The 23,102-nt window shown below is 35.0% G+C and overlaps 1 protein-coding gene across 3 annotated transcripts in view; it reads right to left on the reverse strand.

Moving 5' to 3' along the window:
• PIBF1 (progesterone immunomodulatory binding factor 1) overlaps window positions 1–23,102 on the reverse strand; it is a 131,421-nt gene that overhangs the window by 15,663 nt on the left and 92,656 nt on the right. For 2 of the 3 annotated variants that reach the window (XM_054833583.1, XM_054833574.1), the window contains exons 15-16: window positions 17,385–17,515; window positions 8,024–8,108 (exon numbers count right to left, since the gene is read on the reverse strand). In XM_054833583.1, the coding sequence (XP_054689558.1) occupies window positions 8,024–8,108; window positions 17,385–17,515 (216 nt within the window). Of the gene's footprint in view, window positions 1–8,023; window positions 8,109–17,384; window positions 17,516–18,768; window positions 19,194–23,102 lie in introns of those variants that run through there. The other variant, XM_054833593.1, reaches the window with a different exon arrangement.

Genomic DNA, 23,102 nt, shown 5'->3' on the forward strand with positions numbered 1-23,102 from the left:
TAAATATGTGCAAGCACAGAGACCACTAGATTCTCAGAGACTCGAAACATTTAAATTTTGGAACAATGTCATGGAATTGCAAACGCTTCTGATAATTCAGGTGGCCATGTTTAAAGTCTAACATTCATCAAGATTTATATAAATCCTCGTGAACCCTAGCCTGATCATTTATAGAAGCTCTCTGAAAAACTCTGAGCCATTAACAAATGATGCATACCCTAACAGGACTAATTAGTAGCTGTTCCTCCTGCTTGATCATATGGACTCTCTCCAATCTCACACTCACTTGGAAAATGCATTTGGCAACCATTTATTAAAAAACAAAAAAAGAAGTCAGATTTTCTGCATTTTAAAGATAATGGAATAACTATTTTCTGTTCTTAACTTCACCTTTCTCTCTCATTTGTTCTGTCTTTTTCTCTATTCTTACTTATTACCTACACAATGCTGCCTTACGTTTATCTCCTTTTCTTGCACCCCACCAGATCCTCTGTTTGCTTGGACAAAATACATTACACTTTTAATCTCATTTACGTAAGAGGTCTAGCCTGCTGTGAATTTTTTTCTCTTTTTTTCAGAAAATATAAAAAAAAGTACTATCCATTTTACAGTTCAAATAAAATAATTACATTTCATTTTTAAGAGACTCACAGGACTTTGGAAAGTGGCCTTTTTCAGGAGACACGGGTTAAAAAATGCATGTAAATGTAAATTCTCAGAACGAAACAAATTTGTTTGTTTCCAAATTACAATCAGTTCATATATGAGAGGATAACTTAGAGAAAAGAGTTAATTTGTGTCTGGTTAGGAAAAATAAACACTAAGGAGATTTTCTTTTCGGGCTTTTGAACTGAAACATGTAAGGAAAGAAGACTGGCTGTGATTAAGATACTGCATTAGGACACATGAACTCTTTTAACCTCTACCACAAACTCTGGGGAGTTTTGGGCAAACCACTACTTCTTTCATTGTGGTTGTTGCTTCTGCAAAACATGGGTAGTAATACTTTTCTGCCTTAAGTTGTGAGGATAATATTTGTGAGGTGTTCAGTTTCCGTGGTGAAGGCCAGAGAAATAATTCCATTTCTAAATAGGATTATTTTGACATATTGTTCAGAAACCATGAAAACCTGGAAAGGGGGAAGAGATACATGGTAGTAAGAGAAAAACATTAGGTTTACTCATAAATGGTGAGTTATACATCAGATTTGGAAAGCTTCTGACCTGCCAATGGGAAAGTAAGTTCAACATAACAGTCACTTAGGCAATTAGCATTTTAATATTAACCTGGTAGACTATTCTCAGCAAGAACAGCTTACTAAGAGGTTTTTTTATACTTTAATATGTTTTAAAAAGAATAGGAGCTTGAAATGGCTAACCTAAATAAATTTTAACTGGGTCTAGTTGAAGATTTGTACCAGTTCAGCTACACACATTTAGACAGATTTAGCAGTCAACTCAAGTGACATGACAATTTACTGACATAAGCTAACCGGATTTAAGTAAACAAATAGCAATTAAACCCCATGTGGCTGTATCCATTTAATTGATTGATATCAAATAGGTTTATTTAAACTACCACTACACGTTTTCTTACTTTGTCCCACAGCAGATAGCCAGAGCTTGGTTTCTGGTTGCTAACTTCACTTGAAGAGCTTTGGCACAGTAACACACGAATGTGTCCATACGGCAGGTGACTAGTTCCGCAAGTTTACATTCTATCACTTGTATGCACAGCTGCTAATGTACCACAGGCGCACAGATGTGTAAAGGAGATAAAATATCAGCAGGTTTTCATATCTTTTTAACCAGTATATAATATTCATGTACTGATAACTAATCATGTCTGCATAAACAATTGCATTATAGGAAATTAATGAGTATTATAAACAGCCTTCATTTTGCACTGTTTATGTCATAAATTTTATCCTTTATTTCTTACTACAATAGTTTCACAATATTAGTTTTACTTTTATAGATTAAAAATTACTCTATTGCCAGATGGCATTGCACACAAGTGATTTCAAGCAGTTAAAAAAAGAAGTTAGTGTAAATTAACTCCCTTATACTCAAATAAACTGAAACCGATTTTAGCACTTAAAGGAATACCTATTTAAAGGCTTCTATTGATATCTCTTACACCACTATCTCATTGATGTTTCTTTTCATGCCTCCTGGAATATTTCAATTTAAAACATAAAAAGAACCCCTCCATTTGTTACACTTGGTCTGTTTTTTTTTCCCAAACCCCAATGGATTATGAACACATTAAAAATATGAATAACAATTTGTTAATTTTCAAGATTTTAGAAGTCAGTTTCTACACTCTGCACTTTGAATCAGAAAAGCTAAAATAAATAGATTTAATTGTGCACATTATTGGTTTTCTTTACTATGATGGGTCTGCATCTTAAGTATCTGAAGAAATACTACAATGCCATACATCAAAGTGTAGCAGATTTATAAGCTCTTAAATGTAACCTCAGAAAATGATTACTAAAACTTCTTGCCAAACGTCTCAGTACTGACAGACTGCCCATCCAAGTTTTCATCTGAAGTTTGCAAGCCAATGGATAAAGTCTAAAATTGCACTTCTGATGTTCCAAAACACTAACAACTGCATCAAGCATGAAAGGCAATGGAAGTGCCAAGATCACAGAGCTCACGGTAAATATTTCTTTTAGTCAAAGGCTGACTGTTGGAAGAGAAGGAAAAAACCCAACAAACCAGATAAAAGGAATCATGGATCAAGAGCTTCAGCTAAAAAGATTTAGTGGATTCATCCCACTTAACTTTAGCACTTAACAGCGAACTGCAATTTGGTGCCTTTAAGTTATAGATGCCCGTTATATGCACAAAAGGATAAAGTTTGGATGCAGATAAAGAATGGCACAGAAGCTTGGTGTACTCCACGGTTTTGGACACAAAATGCCTTCTTTTTCACAGGTAAGTCATATTGACTTATAAATATTTTTACTTGCTCTTTTCCTTGCTGGACCCTTTCCAAAGGTGATTCAAACTGCTAACCTAACAGACAGCAATTTAATTCTGTGGTTTTCTTTTTTTGGTCAGGTTAGGTTTCTGTTTAGTGATCTGAATGGTCCCAGTGCAGCGTAACTGATGTGCCAGAGCCGGTGCAAGAGGAGGAGAGAAAAGGAGAATCAGGAGCAAAGAGGTAAGGCAGTGTTAGAGCTACTGGGTCAGCTTGGGCATAATGTATAATTTTATCTTGATTTATGCTTTGAAGGAACATCCTTCTTACTTGTGCTACCCTGGCTACACAAAGACACTAGGGCAACAAGGGTGAAAACATGGGAGTAAGTGCTGAAGTTAGAGTGGGAAGAATCAAGATTACAAGTCTTTTTTTTGGTGTGGTTTAGTTATCCAGAGTTAAAGATAGAGGGTCAAAAATGTAAAATGCAGCTGATTAAAAAGAGAACACAGATTACAAATAATAATGCAAAAAAAAATCTGGATTTGAAATATCCTTTTTTAAAAACACAAACACTGTTTACTAGAAGGTTATTAATGTGAGATGCCATTGTTCCTCCAAACAATGTTTTATGCTCTTCTGATGGATCTGGAAAAGCAATTAAAACCCCTATTGGTTATCTTGACAAAACACATAAAATTTCTTAGTCTGAAATCAGCTGCAAAATTTGGCTGTACTAACTATACTTGCTATCATGCATGGAGGGGTTTACAACTGGCATCACAATAGTGTGTACCCCAGTTTCTTCTGATAGCTCAAAGAGGGCGGCAGCACTGTGAAGGCTTTAGTATGAACCTCTAAGAAGATAATCTCAGTGTGATTCTGGACACTGATCATTCACGATAACGCCATTGAACTCCCTCTCTGAAATAGTGAAGTTTGCATTTATCCATATGAAGAAGACAAGAAATGTTATCATACCAATTTATTCTAAATGACCAAAATGAGAAGCTAGATTAAAAAGTTTTCCATGTTAATTTACTAATTAATTCAGAAAAAAAGGAAATAGGAGGCCAAGAAATAAGTAAGAATTTGGGCCAAGAATATAGCCTAAAAAAACCCCAACTTCAATTTTTCTCCTTCATGGGCGGACTCAACCTTTGAAGAATGTGTATAGTCAAATGACCAATTTTCACTTTAATTTCCCACAGCAAAATATAATAATCATCATCAAATTAGCTCTCTACATAATTTGAAATAATGAACTATTTTATTACATGAATACATAGTGTCATTTTTTTCCTGTAATAGAAGAGCTCACGTAAGAGACCTATATGAATTCTTCCAACATTCAGAGTTTAATATTTAACTTTTTTCTTCCAAAATTAAAGTATGTGAAAAGAGAACTAAGATTAAGCATGAATGTAAGTTCTTTATTTAAAAAAATGTACAAAATGCTCTAATTACCTCCAAAGCAAGCATTATGAATCCAGCTGATATCACAAGCAGATAAAAATAAAAACCCCCAACCCCTCAAACCCTAACATTTCATTAAAAAGAGTTAATACAGTCTGAGACCACACAGGCTGGAATACCTTAAGTCAAAACTGTATACTTATTGAAACATGTCGCTGTAAGACAGCATTAACATTGTTTTGGCATTTTGCTTGTACTTTTAACATACCTAAACTTCATTTTATGTTAACTATGAATATCTTGGGTTTATCTATTCAAGAATTCTGATGTTTTTACTTGCAAACACGAGAGCAACAAGGTAATTCCTATCAAGACATGACAGTTCAGTATGTGCAATGACTAAACAAGACTGATAGTAATCATATTACGTGATAGCATGTACAGAACACATAAACCCATCATTCATATTTTTTCAAATTCCATAAATCTATATTTACAGATTGCATGTTACTTTTATTTAAAAACACATACCTTGTCTAAATGCAGTTAAGTCTTTACTAACCCAAGATTAGAAAATCTGGAGGGGTTTTTTTTCTATTACCAGGGATAATTACTGTGAAATTGTGATGTTACTGCATATATTCTTTTTTTATTAAGATGGCAAAAAATTTTAGTTGAAGACTAACTCTATGTAAACTAAGTTGCCCTATCCTGTACAAAGATTTCAATACGTGAGATAATTGCCTTTTAGAGAAACTAAAAAACTGTAGAACTACTGGAAGATGTCCGCATTAAAACTAAAAAATAAAAGGCTACTTTAGGAATAAACAGAAGTGACTAAAGTAAAACATACACACACACACACACACACACACACACAAGCTACTTGTGATTTTCACATATTTTCCTAAAACAACTTTATTTTTGTGTTTCTTAGGGTTTTTTTGTGTGTTGTACTGGTACTTCATAATTTTCTTCCCCCAAACATGCAACTTCTAACGTTTCTTTTTCAGTATTTATATCCTGTTCTGCACAGGTGACTTGAAAAAAACATTATCACTGTTAGGTAAAGCAATATGACTAATATGGCCTATTTTTCACAGATATAAGAAGAAATTTGACAAAACTGTCATAATTTTGGAAAAATTTGCTCAATTTCTTAACATCCAGAGTATGAGGAACATTCAAGATGAAGTCTGTTTCAGACTTCAGCATTTACTTTCTTTTTCATAAAGCCTGCCTCACTCAGCCTTGCTTGCATTGTTGGCCAAAGTTTGAAAATTTTAAGCGGTGAAATGACACAAAGCAGCAAACTGCTGCATATCAGGAATAGTTTACGTGGGTAGTCATAGGGGCTAATGTTTGGATGTAAACAATGTCACATAGCTTTGAGGTAGAAATGTTATAGTTTTCTTGCAAAACATTGTTAAATTTTACCTTTATTTATCTCTTTCTACTGATTTTAATCAGCTGCAATGCATGTTGGTTGAAAAGACACTACTAAAACTAGGAACCCAAGGTGTAACTACTTGAGAGCATAACTACTTGGGAGCAGCACTACTTGGGAGAGGAGTAGGAACAGGAAATTTTGAAATTAATTAACTTGAAATTAGCCTGCCAAGGGCCTATCATATTGGAAATTCAGAAAATTCACTATGTGTTTATACAATTAAGTCATGTTTCCTCAGAGTATTTTTCATATCATTAATGTAATGATATGATAATGCATCGATATATTGATAAGCCTTACAAATTATTTAGAAATGCTTTAAATGTTTCCTGTTACATTAATAGAGAGCAGTGGGTTTCATATAAACAAAAAATCATCAAAAATCGAAAGAAAAAAAGCAAACCCAAATATCACCCAAATCAAACATTTGCCTTAGTCTCAGTCTTGAATTTGAAATTTAAATATGTGATGTGGATACAGCCATCAGAAATAATTGAATGATTACTTCTGATGCACCTACAGATGATCCTGCCAGGCCAATGACACCTGCAGTTTGGGGAAGCATCTTCAATTACTCTCTTCTGTAACAAGACTATTTTAATCTCTATGCATGGAACTTCAGAAGTACTACAATCAATTCAGTGAGTTAAATGCAAAAACTATTCTAGGAGGAAATCGCATCAGACAAACACACAGTGCGATTCAGCATAGAAAGTAAACAAGAACTTGTTTTCTTTTTACTTTTAATGTGATTGTTTCACATTTGAGATCTGCTCTCAAGGAATAGAATTAGTACAGTTTTCACTTAAGTTGAGGCTCACTTAAGACTCAGCTGTCAGTGAAATTGTTTTGGTTTGGTTCTAACAAAAATGGTTTTGTAACTGGACAGCAGAGACAAACTGGTTAGGACCAATTTGTGACACGGGTTTTGGTCTACTGATCTAAGAAGGGAATCTGGGGGAATCGCAAGGAAAGGAGATGGAGGAGAACAATTCTGGAGGTGGAGAGGACTTCAAGAGGTGCATGGATAGTCAGTTTTCTATGGAAATAACGGTATTAGAATGAGTGATAATGCAATCTCAGACAGGATAATTTAGAGGAGTTGTAGATTCCTTGAAAAAAATCTTCCCATCTTCTCCTATATTCCCAGTCAAAGAACTGAAAGGATATTTTCAGAGAACTATTGATATAATGACTCTATGATGATCTTTCTGAACAGGTAACTGGCTATTTAGGTCCCATCACTGTGTATATATAACTTGTGTTGTTTTTCCTCACATTCAAAATTGTTGATTCATTAATGTTGTATTTTCGCTGCAAATCATTCAGCAGCTCTGGGAGATCATTTAACAGCTGCTCACAGTCAGCATTTGGTTTTATACGTTTAGTATTCTGTAGCTTCAGCAAACTTTCCATATTATTATTCACCCTTTTTCAGATCATTTGTGTATGGGACTCCTTTGGTAAACATTTTTTTCTATCCTTTGTTTCAGACATTTAATCTGCAGAAAGATTTTCTCTCATACTCCATGACATTTTAGTCTCTTAAGATTGTTTCGAGAGGAATCTTGACAAAAGCCTTTTAGGAATCCCCATATAGAGCGTTTATGTCTAAACAACAAGATTTTGCATACTTTTAGATCTGAGAGGGTATTCCAGTAGCACTCTGACTCCTTGCTTGGATGAAACTCAGGTAAGTACATAAAGAAGTACCCTGACTCTTGTATGGATGAAAACGTCTAACTATTGTCCCGTTTCTTCTCCCCAAATCCTATTTTGGAGTTGAAAAGAAACTCAGATGTATGTACTGGAAATAAATTTAGCAATACTTTTTCCAGGTTTTTGGTCAGGGACAGATACTGGGGCATGCTGTGGCACATGCAGGACCTGTAGATTACGTGTATCAATTTTATCACCTTTATCTAAACACTTGTTAAATGCTTGCAAATGCTAAACATTTTGCAAGGAATGTCTGTTGTGAGCATAAGAAAAGAAAGAACAGTGAGACTAAGTCATCAGAGAGAATTTAGCAACTGAGAGTACAACTAAGAGTACAACTGAGATCCTCCTGAGTGCCTGACAGACACCATCACCTGTGTTTCTGAAAACGATACAGACAAAAAAACCCAGCAAATCAAACCAAAGTAAACCATTTTTTTCCCATGGTTTAAGGCTGAGGAGAGAAAAAATGCACTTATGGTAGTAATGCTAAAACAGGAAGATTACCTCACGGTGATTTAGAAGTCTCTCCAAATCTGCTGCCATTTGATTCTTGACACGCAGCAAAGCTGTCTTTTCTTTATTTAAAAGACTGGTAGAAAGAGGATAGGAAATGCAGTAAGCAACAGATAATCTCTTTTAATCTTGTGTTCTGGCTGAAACATGCATTTTCCAAAGCTAAATACTGGCAGCAATGAAAATCTGCACAAGTAATTATATCAAATGATCCTTCTCTGTGTTCAAGCATTAAAATTTTTATAAATGGGCCTGAATGTACCGATACATACAAAATCTTGTTTTAGTCAAACAGAAATAGTATTCAAAATATTCATAAAATACAGGGGTTTTTTTCTGATTCTCTGAACGGTAACTGAAATTATCAGAATCTTCTTTTATTACCTCTTGGTTTCTTCTAGGCAAAATGAGCTCATTTTACAAGCAAAGTAAGTTTCCTTATATCTACACTTCTATAATAAAATGTGGTTCTCTTTGTTGTATGCACCACTAGTAGCAGCACATGCTGTTCTCTCAGTATCACCTCTTTTTATACTACCGTATTTAGAAATTTGAAAATAACAAATACAAGGAATAACAACATTCAGCTCTCCCTTTTAGCTGTGTAGCTTCTGCAGAATTTGTAAATGTATTTTTCCCATTTTTCATTTTATATTCCAGGATAATGCATGAGACCAAGTTTGTCCTGTAAACCAAGTATGAAAACTGTTTTAGCATGAAGGCATGCTTTTATAACACAATGTGAATTTTAACTTTAATTGTTCTCTGTTTTCTTAGTTATAGAATATGAAAATTTGAAATGTTTAGCATACACATTCTGATTCCAGGCAGCACTTCTAATATAATTAAACTTGTTTTCATATTTAGCCCCAATATCAGTTTCCAACAGTAAACTTCAAACTAATGCATGCATAATGCCAGTATATAATCTAGTTTGTTAAAACAGCCACAGAGGTTTTCTTGGAAGACCAAAGTTAGATATGCCATTATCATGACTTAACTAAATAGGCTGCACAATATAAACTATAACATAAATGAACAACTATGCAAAATGCAATTCTGCATATGGAGTGCAAATATGTAGTACTGAATACAGCTCAGGAGTTTGAAAGACAATGTATTAAAGTTTTATAAATGGAATGGAGCAATTACATATGTCACAAACACAAATTATTTAACATTCCCAGTGTTTAATCCAAAAATGATCAACAAAATAAATCAACCTTTTCTTTAATTGACTGCATATCATCCGCTTGTTTCAAATAAGCAACATCATCCTTTGCCCCTGAGGATTTCTGGCAGTTCCTTGCAAGCTCTGTACTGTAAATTATGACTGTCAATTCCTTCTAGGTATTCATTAATTCTCAGAAAAATTGTATGCTTTGGCCAAATTGTCTGAGTTATTTAAAAGGAAAGTAGTAAAATCTATTAAAAACTACAAAGATATTTTAATATTTTCAAGAGTTTTATTTTTTGTGTCATTTTTAATCATGATGAAATTGCTGTACTATTTCTTTTCCTGGGTTCATGTGTTGTAACTTACTGATATGTCAGTTTTTCTTGGATTCCTGTACTTCCTAACATCATAAACCAATCCTTTTAGAGAATGACTCAGAAGCTTATTAGAGAAGCAATAATAAAAGTTCCTTTATGCCTTAAATAGTGTACTGAATAAGCATAAACATCAGTGTTCATGACTAAACCAGAAGTTCATGTTCAAGGGTTCAATTTCAACTACAGAAACAGAACCTATTCTAGTTATACTAGTTATACCTTCTGAAACAATATGACATGACTGATCCATGTGGCGCAGTTCTAATTTTCCTTGTTTATGGTCAAATATAGGAATTAGATTGCTACATCATTCAGTAGCACTTAATGTGTTTTCTGTCATACGTATGAATATAGAACTACCAAAGCACATGCAGACTTCAGATTTAGTAGTTTTGCAATAGTTATCCTTTTTCATTATTGCAGATAGAAGGAAATAATTCATATCCTTCTGAAAGAATACTGGAAAAGAGGCACATATACACTTAACAGATTGAGAAAGCAGTTACCAGACACAATGATAATAAATTCACACCTGTAATGACAAACTAAAGCAGAAATACCTTCAAATGTTCAATTTTGGGAAGAAGACTGACTATTTCAGTCCCTGTTATGAAAACGTTCTGAACAGGCATATCAGCAGTCAAGGAGGTTCTAGCTTTAAACTAACTTACGCTTCCTTCAAACAGTAGTTTAACCTTACCCAGTTTTAATTGGCAGTGTAACAAACCAGAGAGTAGCTTTACAGTTTGTTTCAGCTGACCTAAGTGAAAACTGTTGCTGAAAGATCATCCTTCCCTAACCACATACTGGTAACTCGCTCTTTGTGTTGGTACTAGAAAATTTATGACCACATAAGTAGGTCACTTCACTGATCTGGATGGAATCTGGAGTCTTTTTAAAGGTTATTTTTCATGTGGATCACCAAAACAACTTGATTTACCATGTACAGTGGAAACCCACAGCTGAAGGTAAGGATGAGACTGCTCCATTTGGTGATGGAGTGCCTTAATGGTCTTACTATGATTCTGAAACCACAATCTATGAGACCAGACAAACCAGCTTCTCACACCTGCACTCAAGGGTTATAACTTTCATCTGAAGATACAGGATCTTCTTGACCATCTTTAACTAACCATACTTTTAAGTTTTCATGATACAGACATGTATTAAAGTACTAGAGTACTAAACACTAAAAGAAATCTTCCAATGACTTGTTCTCGGGTGAAAACATGTGAACACTTGGGAGAAATGATCTAATATCCCTGGAGTTATTTCACAGCACAAATGGCTGTTTTTACACTACAGAGCAAGTGTAGACCACGGCGTGCTCCACAGTCCTGGTCACTGACCGCTCCATCCTGAGTGTGGAGAAGGTGCCCTTTGTGATACATCATATAATCATGGTCCCAAACGTCCAAGTTGGAGAATTAACTGAAAAGCAGTGCAGCTCCTGCTTTTTTTGTATGCCTGGGTTTCTACAAGAAGCCAAAATGACTGGGAGTAGATTCAGTTTCATTCCATCGTGCCTTCAAAACCTAACCAGGTATGAATCCAGGTATCAGGAATGCAGGACTTACCATGGAATACACTTGTCATATACATACAGCACATTGCTCATAGCAACCACTGCCTTGTTATGTTTCGCTTTACTCGGGATATGATATCCAAGCCAAGGTACCTTGGATATCATAAGTAAGACATTTTATGTGACTTGATTTTTCCAGAGAATGGAGACTAACATTTCCCAGTCTCAGACTTTTAAAGCCTTTTGAATCTGGGCAATTAAACCATTTTTCAAATCTCTGGTCTAAATATACTAGCTACTATCCTGTTCAGAAGCTTCTACTATTAGATGTTCTGGATAATATGCTTATGCTGCACACATTAAATAAACATGGGTTTATATATTACTGGGTTTTATTATTACTTCTATTCAGTTTGAAAAAAAGTAGGTTTCTTTTTCAGTGAACTGTGTACCCCAAATGCTATGAGAAATATGGATTGTACCTTTCTGTTAATTTCACGTTACAGCATGAAGTTAAAAACTGAAGTCCAATCTTGATTTTTTTTTTTGCATTTTATGTTCATAATACAAATATTACGATCAAAAAATCAAACAGAAACAGTATATGTGAAGGTTTTGTACATAAAACTGCATAATATAGGCATATAGTGCAGCTATCCCTTCTCTGCAATTTACAGATTAATAGCTCAGAGCAGACAGCTAACTTTTTAAGTCAAATTTTCTTTTTAAGTCATGCAGTTAGACAGCGAGATATAAAAAGTTCTCCAAATAAAAGTTCTTTAGAAGAGAGAATAGATGAAAGATTTGTTATCTCTCATCGTGTGGCTAAATAACCACAGATCAGATTTTAAAAGGTATTTAGGAGAGAGTATTGCTTACTGATTTTAATTGGAGTGCTTCAGGTGGCTTAAAAACTCATCCATGTAGTGTCCAAATTGAAAATAAATTACTTATTCAAATTGTAAAAAAAAGAAAAACAAAACCCCAAAAAACCCAAACAACTTTTAAAAGTTGTGATACAGGTCAGAAAATGTTAATTCGTAGAAAAAAAGAAATATATTTCTACAAATTTTGTTTGGAGTATTTCTCAGGTAAACTGCAGTAGTGTTGGAATAGATGATGCATATTTCACAGAATGGTAATGTTCCCATAAAAAGCTCATTGCCCATTCTGTGATGGGAAAAACTCAGCTAACACAGTATGCTGAGCTTTATAATGTTTGGATGGCAATTACAGAACCCAAAATGTTTAGGTAAGAACCATTTCAGTACATAGCTTCTTAGTGAGCAAAATCCTTGTACTGCTTCTAGATTTGCCGCACAGTTAGGCTTTTGAGTGCTTTCGGGTAAGCGAACCACTTTTAAAACCAGCCATTGGTACTGAGAAATTTGAGTAACTGCATTTAAAATAAATACCCTCTCTTTATGAATAAAGTCCTGTTTAATGTCTCCAGTTATTTATAAACCTAGATGTTTTTAGCAGAAAATTATGTACTAAAACTACAATTACTTCACTACACATATAAGAATGAAATTCAGAGATTTGTTTTCCCACAGCATGACATAGTTACAAGGCATTTCTTTTGAAAAGGAGTGCTAAATGTGATGTTTTCATTTCTGGTTAAAAAACTCTGTGCTAGAGAGATCTCTTTATAGTAGGAAGGAGTCATCCTTGTACATACCACTGCTCTTATTAACCATTGCTATTTACTTTTATTAATGAGAGTGCTATGTGGACTAACATAAATGAGAGGTTACTTAACAGAATATTTTGAGATATGCAGACCACCTATAAATTCATCCCACAGATGCCCTATCACTCAAGACGAGAGGTTTTGTATCCAAAATATATCCGCAGGTGCACAGGTGCATGGCGACTGCAGTGCACAAGCATACGAGGTGTTCTGCTCCCAGGGCCACCTCGGTTGTCTCCATGGCCAAGTGCCAGCACAGCCTAGGAGAATGCTAAGGGGGTGGGAAGGAGAGTGCTAGTGAACATATGTGTGGGCAACATCTGATGGAGCTTCCGTTACCCCTGAACAACCTCTCCTTTTATCTTTGAGTGGTAATACACTTGTGCCTTCACACTTGAATCTAAGCAGTAATGTCCCACACCTGTAATAACCTGAAGATGAGTCCCTGAGCTGTTCATGCAAATAATCAACAGCAATGACAGCTGCTCAGCTAAGCATTTACCTCAACCACAACAGCTCTTGCAGTTCGCAGTGAAGGTATGGCTAAAGATCCACAGAGCTGCGTGAAAGGTGTCCAGAACAGACATACTTCTCAGCAAGCCATCAAAGTAGCTCCAGCTCTGGTGGAATATACTGCTTTAAGGCCTTGATTCAGTCTGGTCCCTATTTTGACTATTCCTCTCCTTTTAAGGACAGGTTGGATGGGGCTTTGAACAACCAATTCTAGTGGAAGATGTCCTTACACATGGCAGGGTGGCTGGAACTACATGATTTTTAAAGGTCCCTTCCAAGCCAAACCATTCTATGATTCTATGATTCAGTTTGACAGCTATTGACACAAGCAACCTTGAGTACTGTTTGAATAGTCCTTCCAAGTGAGTAAGACATTTTGATAGGGAAGATCTGAAAGACAGCCTTAGCTCTAGAGGTATGACCCTCAAGGATGAAGGCATATAAGCTGCTCTGGTTAAAGTGAACTTTGAAGACCACGTTGGAAGGAAACTTAGATGGATCTGCAGGACTTCTCAAGAGTACTATATCAAAATGATCTGCCTGAATCTGTTCCACCCCTCTTGTGGAAATAACTGCTGTCAGAAATGACACTTTCATAGAATGATGCAGTGTGGAGAATCCTGAACGCATCTGTTGACTGTCAAGGGATCACATTATAAGTCATTTAGGCCATTTTGTGAAAATTGGTAAAAATACAGCACAAAACCACCGACAGCCCAAACTAAGGATATTGCTGTCATAGATAGCCTTCCTCATAGTTGCCTTCCTCGTGTTCCGATTTCATCAAGACTGTCTATTTCATCACAGAATCAAAACCACACCCAATAGCAACCAACAGCCTTCTCAACAGACAAGGAAATACAAAGCAATGCAGGTTGCTGCAAAACATTTATAAGGCTGCAAGAAAGTACTGACTCATCATCCTGGGAAAACTGCTGGAACCTAACCACCCTAGAAGTACTTTTTAAAAAGATTATTGGCTGTCATCACCATGCACAGAACCCAGTTATGGATTAAGTCTGAAAAAGTAAATTCACTTGCAAATTAGTTCTTGCTGATCCCTCCACACTCAAGTTAAGCGAGAGGTGATAGAGAACACTGGCTCTGGTAACACAACTGTGACTGCTCTACTTCGGGAATCCATGATTTACATAATGCAGAACCATCTCTCTTGATGAGCAGATGAGATAAAAACACAACATGAAAAGAACTCTCCTCCACCATAGATTCTGCACACTAAACATGAAGGAAGGAAAAGCATGATCAAGCATAGGGTAGCTGTGAAGACAAAAGTAAGTATTCAGTCCTGATTGTCAGGGTGCAGGCATATCAACATTATTTTAATTTGTCTACAAGCTGGTACTCAAATATAAGATTTTTTTAAAAAAATATATTAAAAAAATCACTAGTATTTTTAAAGGTCTATCTGAAAACAAGAATTTGAACATCATTTTCCTGTTAGCTGGCACTTGTGAAATCGCTTTCCAGAAATAAAACTAATGCATGTATTGTATGTAAAATTTAAAAAAATAATAATGTACTTTGTACAACTGTAGCAGAAATTAAACCTCAACTTAAAAAGGCTACTGCACAACTGCAGTATTAACTATTAATTATAGGTAATGGTTGAAAAAAACCATTTCATTTTGAAATGGCTTTACAAATACTAGCTTTTTCCCTTAGCTCTGAGATACAGAGAAACCAGGCTTCATAAACCATGTTTAGTGTTTTCACTATTACTTTTGTAATAGCATCAACATTATCTGCAGAATTTAGGGCCCTCCTTGAGGAGCACTAATTCTCTGAGCTCATCCTCTCAAAAATATTCCACACACAAACCAACAAAATGCTGTTTAATAAACTAAGACAGACAGATAGGAATAGTGGTCTAAATCTTTTGATCCAGCAGAGCTTCACTTGGCATGTATTTGGTACGGATTATCATTAATTTACTTAAATCCCATTCTGATTCAGTTCTGGAATAGCTGGGAGCCAGACCGGTCCACAAAGTAATCTGAAATCACCTAAAGGATATTTTAATTTAAAACTTTCAGCAGCAGATTCCAAAAGGCTATCCTCATGACAAAAGATTGCTGGAATGTAATGATTCTCTGGTTAGAAATCCCGTCCTCTAACCTTCCTCTCAGTTATGGGAAAGCAAAGGACCAACGTTATCAATTTTACGCCAGATTATGATTTGTCCCGTGCTCCAGGGAATATCAGCTAACAATTTAGGACATTTGTTTTAAATGTGGAGTAATGAATAGTAAAATTAGGGACTACTGATATGTACCAAAAGCCCTAAGACATTAGGCTGTTTCCAAGAATTTCTCTGGCCTATGAAACTACAGCAAAGTTGAGGCAAAATTATGATAAGGGAGTAATAGTTATTTTTAGTTTACAAGGAATATTGGAAACTACAGGAAAAAACTTCTTACCAAAACATTTAATGTGCAAAGTAAGTGTTTCTTTTTTGCTGCAAAACCATGAAGGATAAAAATATTTTTTTGTCAGACCACACTTTCATTTACAGAAACACGGGACTAGTGGCGAGCACACCCCAGCTTACCACAGTAGAGTACTGTTGGTATGTTTACCATGAATGCTCACACTGTGGTGCAGATCCATTTTCTTCCTTAACCTCAGGCCCTTTAAGATGCCAAAAATTCCCTTTATAGTTAATGGAGAGTAACAGGCATCTCTAGCAAATGACTCACTCCATCCAAAATCTGAATTGCTTTTTGGAGATGCCACTTCCTCCATGAACTGCTAAGGAAAGCTGACCTGACTAATTCCTAATTTAGGTGCCTTAATTTGTAGGCTAAATTTAGGAAGAATATCTGGGCATACAGATTATTTGTAATGAGCCATAAAAACTCAAGAGAATCAATGTTAATAATGCATTTAAGTTCTTTTATATTTTAATGGCATGAAACATACACTTTCAGAAATTACCTCATCTATCTACTTCCTTTTTTTTCCTAGCTTTCAAGAGACTTTTGAACAAATATGTGAATAATGAAAGACATTTTGTTACCGTAATCTAAAAATTTAATTTGCTACTGACCCATTCTTTCATTATTTTTCTCACAATGGGAAGGTAAGATCCTGCATGCATAGAAAACATTGTGATTTTTCATCTCCTGGAAAAATATAATTTACCTTTGAAGTTTTTCTTATAATATATCAAGTCTAGGAAAATAATAAAAACACCTGATTCTGGAATAAAAAAGATCTATTCTTACTGAATCAAAACACTCTGAATAGATACATATGTAAGACAGTATGTAGGATAATGTATTTAGCTATAGTGAGTCCTAATTTTTCTATTTTTAGTGCTTCAACAGATTTGTTCGAAAAAGCTTGTATTTTTCATGTAATTGCTTCATAATACATTCACATTAATGCTTCATAATTGTTACTGTATGCATTTCCCAAAACCAAGATATGACATAAAGACCTAAGAGTTAAAATGCTAATTTCTCTGTAGTGCAGTGGCACACAGCTATCCACTTCCTTGAAAATCAAGGGGCAGATTATTTTATAACAGCTTACTTGGGAACCAAATGTTAAACATAGTTTATAAAGCTATATGATAGTGGGAAGTTGTTCAGTGGTCAGAGAGTTCTGACAAGCTGGATATAACAGCAAATCAGAGAGTCTCCACTAGAGGAAGTCTGCTCGACTTATGCTCAAAATACCCTTTGCTGTGGACTAGTCTATTATTTTTCACTGACTTTATTTCTTTGTTTTTACTTTTGTACATCTGACGTGTCATTCTTCCTTTTACTCTCCTGAACTTTCCTCTGTTTCATGAGATCTCTTCCCAACTCCAAACTCACTTTAAACCTGATTATCATTGCTGCTTTTCCAAACCTAAAGCCTCTTTTTCTGACAGTATGAGAGAAATCACAGATGACAGAGTTCCAGCATAAGGACTGGACTTAGTTAATGATGGAGTGTCAACATCTCTTACTTTATGGCCAATAACATAATTGTTTTCTAATGACAAACACATAAGTGATTTTACTTTCAGTTTAAAATAAAGAAAGAGTGACTTTAATTACCTGACATCTTTTTCAAGTTGTGTAATATGTTCTTTCTGTAGACTTATTTGAGAATCTCTCTGTTGCACGGTTTCAATGAGGTATTTGTACGGCTGTTGTACTTGACTCAACAAAGAATTTGCTCTGTCAAGCTGCCAAAAAAAAGAAGCATTACTATTATAAGTTTTATAATTTATAAAGCACAATTACTTGATTATTATTTATTATTGGATATTATTATTACCAATTACATAATAATATAAAACCCAAACCTGTTATTTCACAAAAAAAACCCCCAAACTACCCTCAAATTACTATCTAGTACATAATCCTCTCACTTTTCTGTTCTAATTGTACAGTATTTTCACTGCAATCATACTACCACTCTCTGCACTTCTCTAATCTGCATTTTTAAGAGTTTTAATGTAACAGCTTCCATTGATTAAAAACAGTAGTATAGACAAGATCTCTGTTTCTTAACCTTATTGACCACAAGTGACTTTTTATAAAACAGTATACTATTACGATGGAATTTTCAGCTCAGAAAATGAGTCTAAATAAAAAACACATTAATAATGGAAGAAAAATTCCCTTTCATCTAATCAATTACTATATTATCAACAATGAAATCCAACAGGATGTTTATAAGAGTAGTACAAAATAACTTTTATACCCATAAGTAGGAAATAAACCTTTCTAGCTGTATTCCCTGAACAAATTAGGATCACAAGGTCTAAAAAGCTTGCATGATATGCCCTGCATTTTGAGAAATATAACAAGATCATTCTCTAACATATGTACAGAATTAAGATCACCCCTCAAGATTTAACAGTTTCAGCAGCTGGAGTACATATAAGTCAAGAATACCAACTAGATTCTTTAAAAAAGAAATGAAAATCTTTTAAAGTTTATCTACAAACTGGTCTAATGGAAATTCAATGGAAAATGGTTAAGCTTTCCAATTAGTTTATAAAAATTTCTGAATAGATTAAACACCCTGTATTTGCCAAGTCAGACTCAGCAGCCAGTTGTCCTATTTTGTGTTGTTCCAAACAAGCAGGGGAAAAAACTCAAACTTCTTCTTACAGACCTAGCTTATTTAAAAGTATTTCAGGACTATCCCAAATTCAGATTTTTCTCCTATTCACAATTTTCAAAACATGAGACTGTGTTTCCTTCTTTCTCTGATTCCATTATATTTTTACTGCAGTTTTACTTCTCCCCTCTACACTCTGTCAAACATGCAAAGAATTTGTAATGGTTCACATTTATTAAAAACCAGAATATAGACAAAACTTTAATTGCTTACCTTACTGGCCTTACTAAAAGGGGAGTTCACTTCATGTTGCAAAAAGTGCAATGAAAGACAATAACATTGCATTTCTTCAAATTAATGCAAATCCTTAAGTACATTAGCTCCTTCAGGAAATACCTATTCTAGCCCACAGTGAAATTCCAAGTTTATTGTACAGAAGTAAAAAAAAAAGAAGCAGTCATCTTCTTGAAGAAACTATCTTCAATAAATTGCTAGGCAATTAAAAAGGCTATTATTTTTCTAAGAGTGCAAGCTATCAAAAAAGATCTCTTTCAGGAACACAAGAGAGTCTTTACATGACAAACAGATAATTCCAAGACATGGGAGTACGAATCTCTAGGATGGTCTAAAAATTGCAGTATGAAACCTTGAGGCTGCCATTAGAGGGGAAAATTAATCCAACTGATCTTGTTTGGAATCCTGTTCTTGATATAGCCTAAAAACTTTCAAAGGATGCTGTCATCACAGTGTGAAGTTCCTCATTGTTCTTGCTGATAAGAATTAAAGTACTTCAGCTGGAAAGGACAAATGAGGTGGTGTAAGTTTGGTTTGATGCTGCTAAGTCATCTATCAACTTGCTAACTTTACCAGCTAAAAAGCATGCTGCTGTTATGAAAAAAGGCTATCCCTTCCCTCTCCGTGGTGGTGCTTTGCTGCCTGTTTGATTCTATAAACTTGAAAGAGGTTGTCATTACACTGTAAACAACTAAGCATTAAACACATTTAATGGATCAATTTTACTAATATACACACGTATATAAATTAAGCATTATCCTCGAGCAAAAGCATTAATTTTTGTAAGCAACTTTGATTTCTTTCTGCCTTAATGTACAAGATGTACTTAAGTATTTCTGTGTCATTCTTTTAAGTGATAGATCTAACACCCTGAAATTGGACATTTATTATTTATCCCTGAATGGACATTTCTATCAAGCTGAAGGATTTCACCATTGTTCAGTTTGATCTATACTCTCTTTTTCAGAGTGAGATGCAAACCTGCTTTTGGTAAAAATGTTTCAGTTGAGGCATACAAAAAACATAAATATAACGCCATGATGAAGGCTCGAAAAAATCATTCAGCAGCAAGCAAAAAAATCAGCTTAGTAAATTTCTTTATTTAGGATATCACTTTTACCGTATACTGACACAGTATTTGCTTTTTAAGTCACAGAAAGACTGTATTAGCCTTCTAGACACAAGACACTGTATCCATCGGTTCTAGCACTGTTGTTGAAAACCTCTGCAAAGTGAATTTATTCCAAAATATAGATTGGGCACTAAACGTAGTAATTGCAGATCACTACTTTGCAGAGCCTTCCACTTACTTAAACTGAGAGTAACATGAAGTAAGCGGCAGAGGCAATAAACTGATTATTACTAACTGAGGATCTTTCTGGGATCAGGTCATGAGAATTCCTTTATTCTGTTTGTCCTAGACATGGTCAACAAACCTTCTATATTATGAAATAAGTCTCAATGGCTACTTCAACATTGCAGGTCACTGCTATACAAAGCAACAGAAAGAGGCTTTTAGGGGAAAATTCCTTTCTAATGCTGTATCACAGACCTGAAAATAGATAGGATCCTGCAGTTAAATAAAGCCTGACAAACTGCAATGGGACTAACTGAAGACTGACAAGTTTTTTTCAGCAGCTGAGCTTTTTCATGGGGTTCCAACTTTAAAGCAGGCACATTATATCAGACTTCCATTAAATGAAGGAAATCATGGAGAAGCCAGTATTTTCTTCTTGGTAACGCTGGACTTTCCCAGAAGATCAATATGATTCCTTTCTATAAAGTTCAACAATTGGTTGAGGACCGTCCAAAAAAAAGAATCTTAGAGCATCCATTGTCACTATTGAAATATTTTTCTTTTCCTCCCTCCTTTAAAGAGCTTAAAAAAAGTTGTATCATCATAAATACTGCAGTGAAATACCAGTATTTAATACAATTTCAAAAGAAAAGTTGGTACAATCACTTTGGCATCAACTTTCAATCCATATTCCATATTTCATCTAGATGACTGAACAAAATGTCAATCAAAAGAATAATAATAGGCTATCTGAGCATGCTGTAGTCTACAGGATCTCTGTTTTGCTCTTAAAAAAAAAATTCAAGAAAGATGATAGCTTGGGGTAAAAATAGGCTGGGCGAAGAATGGATTGAAAGCAGCCCTAAGGAGAAGGACTGGGGGGTATTGATTGATGAGAAGCTCAACATGAGCTGGCAGTGTGCGCTTGCAGCCCAGAAAGCCAACCGTGTCCTGGGCTGCATCAAAAGAGGTGTGACCAGCAGGTCGAGGGAGGTGATCCTGCCCCTCTACTCCGCTCTTGTGAGACCCCACCTGGAGTACTGCGTCCAGCTCTGGGGGCCCCAGTACAGGAGAGACATGGAGCTGTTGGAGCGAGTCCAGAGGAGGGCCACGAAGCTGATCAGAGGGATGGAGCACCTCTCCTATGAGGACAGGCTGGGAGAGTTGGGATTGTTCAGCCTGGAGAAAAGAAGGCTCCGGGGAGATCTAATTGCAGCTTTTCAGTACCTGAAGGGGACCTACAGGAAAGCTGGAGAGGGACTGTTTATGAGGGAGTGTAGTGACAGGACAAGGGGTAATGGGTTCAAGCTGAAGGAGGGTCGATTTAGATTAGATGTTAGAAAGAAATTCTTTACTGTTAGAGTGGTGAGGTACTGGAACAGGTTGCCCAGAGAGGTTGTGGAGGTCTCATCCCTGGAAGTGTTTAAGACCAGGTTGGACGAGGCTTTGGGCAATGTGGTCTAGTGGAGGGTGTCCCTGCCCGCAGCAGGGGGTTTGGAACTAGATGATCTTTGAGGTCCCTTCCAACCCAAACCATTCTATGATTCTATGAAAAATCTTAGCTCAGGATATGTAGTAAAGACAGCAAACAGAAGCTTAAGAACTTTATATAAAGAAAGATAATAGATAGCAATCAGTATAAAATATGAAATACATGAAACTTACAAGAGGAGATACAATTTCAAGGGGAAAGTTGATACTAGCAGGCATAGAACTCTTAAAATGAAAAAAACGGGAGCAAATAAATCCTAGAAACAGTACAAGTCATTATGGTAGAGATACAGTAAAACTGTATATAATACTGAAGAAAACACAGAAGTTTTCAAAAAAAATTTTTGCACTCTCTGAAAAGAAGTGAGATGATCAGTTTGTATAACATAAGAATGATGAACTATTTTCCAGTTCATTAAAAACAAGTGTAAGCTCTTTGTGCACTTATTGAAGGATGGCAAGCAGAATGGCTTAAGTAATTGTTATCAAAATGGCCTATAATCATAGGCAAATTTTTTTTTTAAAAAAAGGAAGAAAAATATAAACAAATCTGATGAAGCATTCAGACCTGAATGCCAGACATGAGTTTAACAGAAAGCAGGTCTTAAAAAGATTTTATTTAACCTTATGAGTTTGATGTTAATAGCCTTAGTAGCTGTGTGTTAGCTATCTACAAGACATTTAACGTCATCTTGGATGACATTCTGATTTAAACTGTACAATTATATGATAAAAGATCAAGAAAGGGCTACATGACATCTCACGGGAGAATAAAAATGAGGTGAAGATGTTCTAGTGGAATTTTGCAGGAATTTGAACTAAGGTCACTGGTACTGAGTCTTTCATCACTGATGAAGAAAGTAAATAGAAAACCATTGTGGGTAAGAAATGTATTGAAGTGGAAATCAGACAGATTTGAGCGGGAAATAAAGCACAGATTTTATTAACGATAGTGAAAAAATGATAGAGAAAAATACCAGGGATAACATTGGATTTACAAATCTCTTGATGTCTTTGACTCAAGATTTGAAAGATATGTATTAGTCAAATACAAATTACTAGAATATACCTAAGAAGAATCCATAGTAAATTGTAGGATTGGTTAAGAAAAAACTGTACAAAAACTTCACTGTTTATGTATCTTTCATTGAAATAATATATATATTCATATATATACACATATAAAATACACACAATTTATGTAATTTTAAAATATTTATAAAATGCAAGTATTTGCACTGTGAGGTACTTGGGTGTAGTTATCCTAATTTATAATTACCATGGCTTTACAAATCAAACTTTTAACCACATTCCTGAAACAGTCAGTCTAGAAATTCCATATGGTGGCAATATCTAATAGCAAATCTAGAAATTCTTTTCTTCCTAAGAGAAACTTAGAAGATAATCTTAAAAATGTTTCAAAAAATTAGTTCACCCTAATTCTGGGAGATTTCAAGCTCAGTTTTGTTCAGTGTTTGTTCTCCATGTCAATGTAATATGTGATTTAAGGTTTACAGAATTTTAAAAGATCATGAAATTAAACTCATTGTAACAATGTAAAAAACAAAAAACAAAAATTTAGCTTTTTTAAAAAAAATTATGTTTATCATTCCCTAGATTT

This window comes from Grus americana, chromosome 1 (genome assembly GCF_028858705.1).
Source record: "Grus americana isolate bGruAme1 chromosome 1, bGruAme1.mat, whole genome shotgun sequence".
Classification (NCBI taxonomy): domain Eukaryota; kingdom Metazoa; phylum Chordata; class Aves; order Gruiformes; family Gruidae; genus Grus; species Grus americana.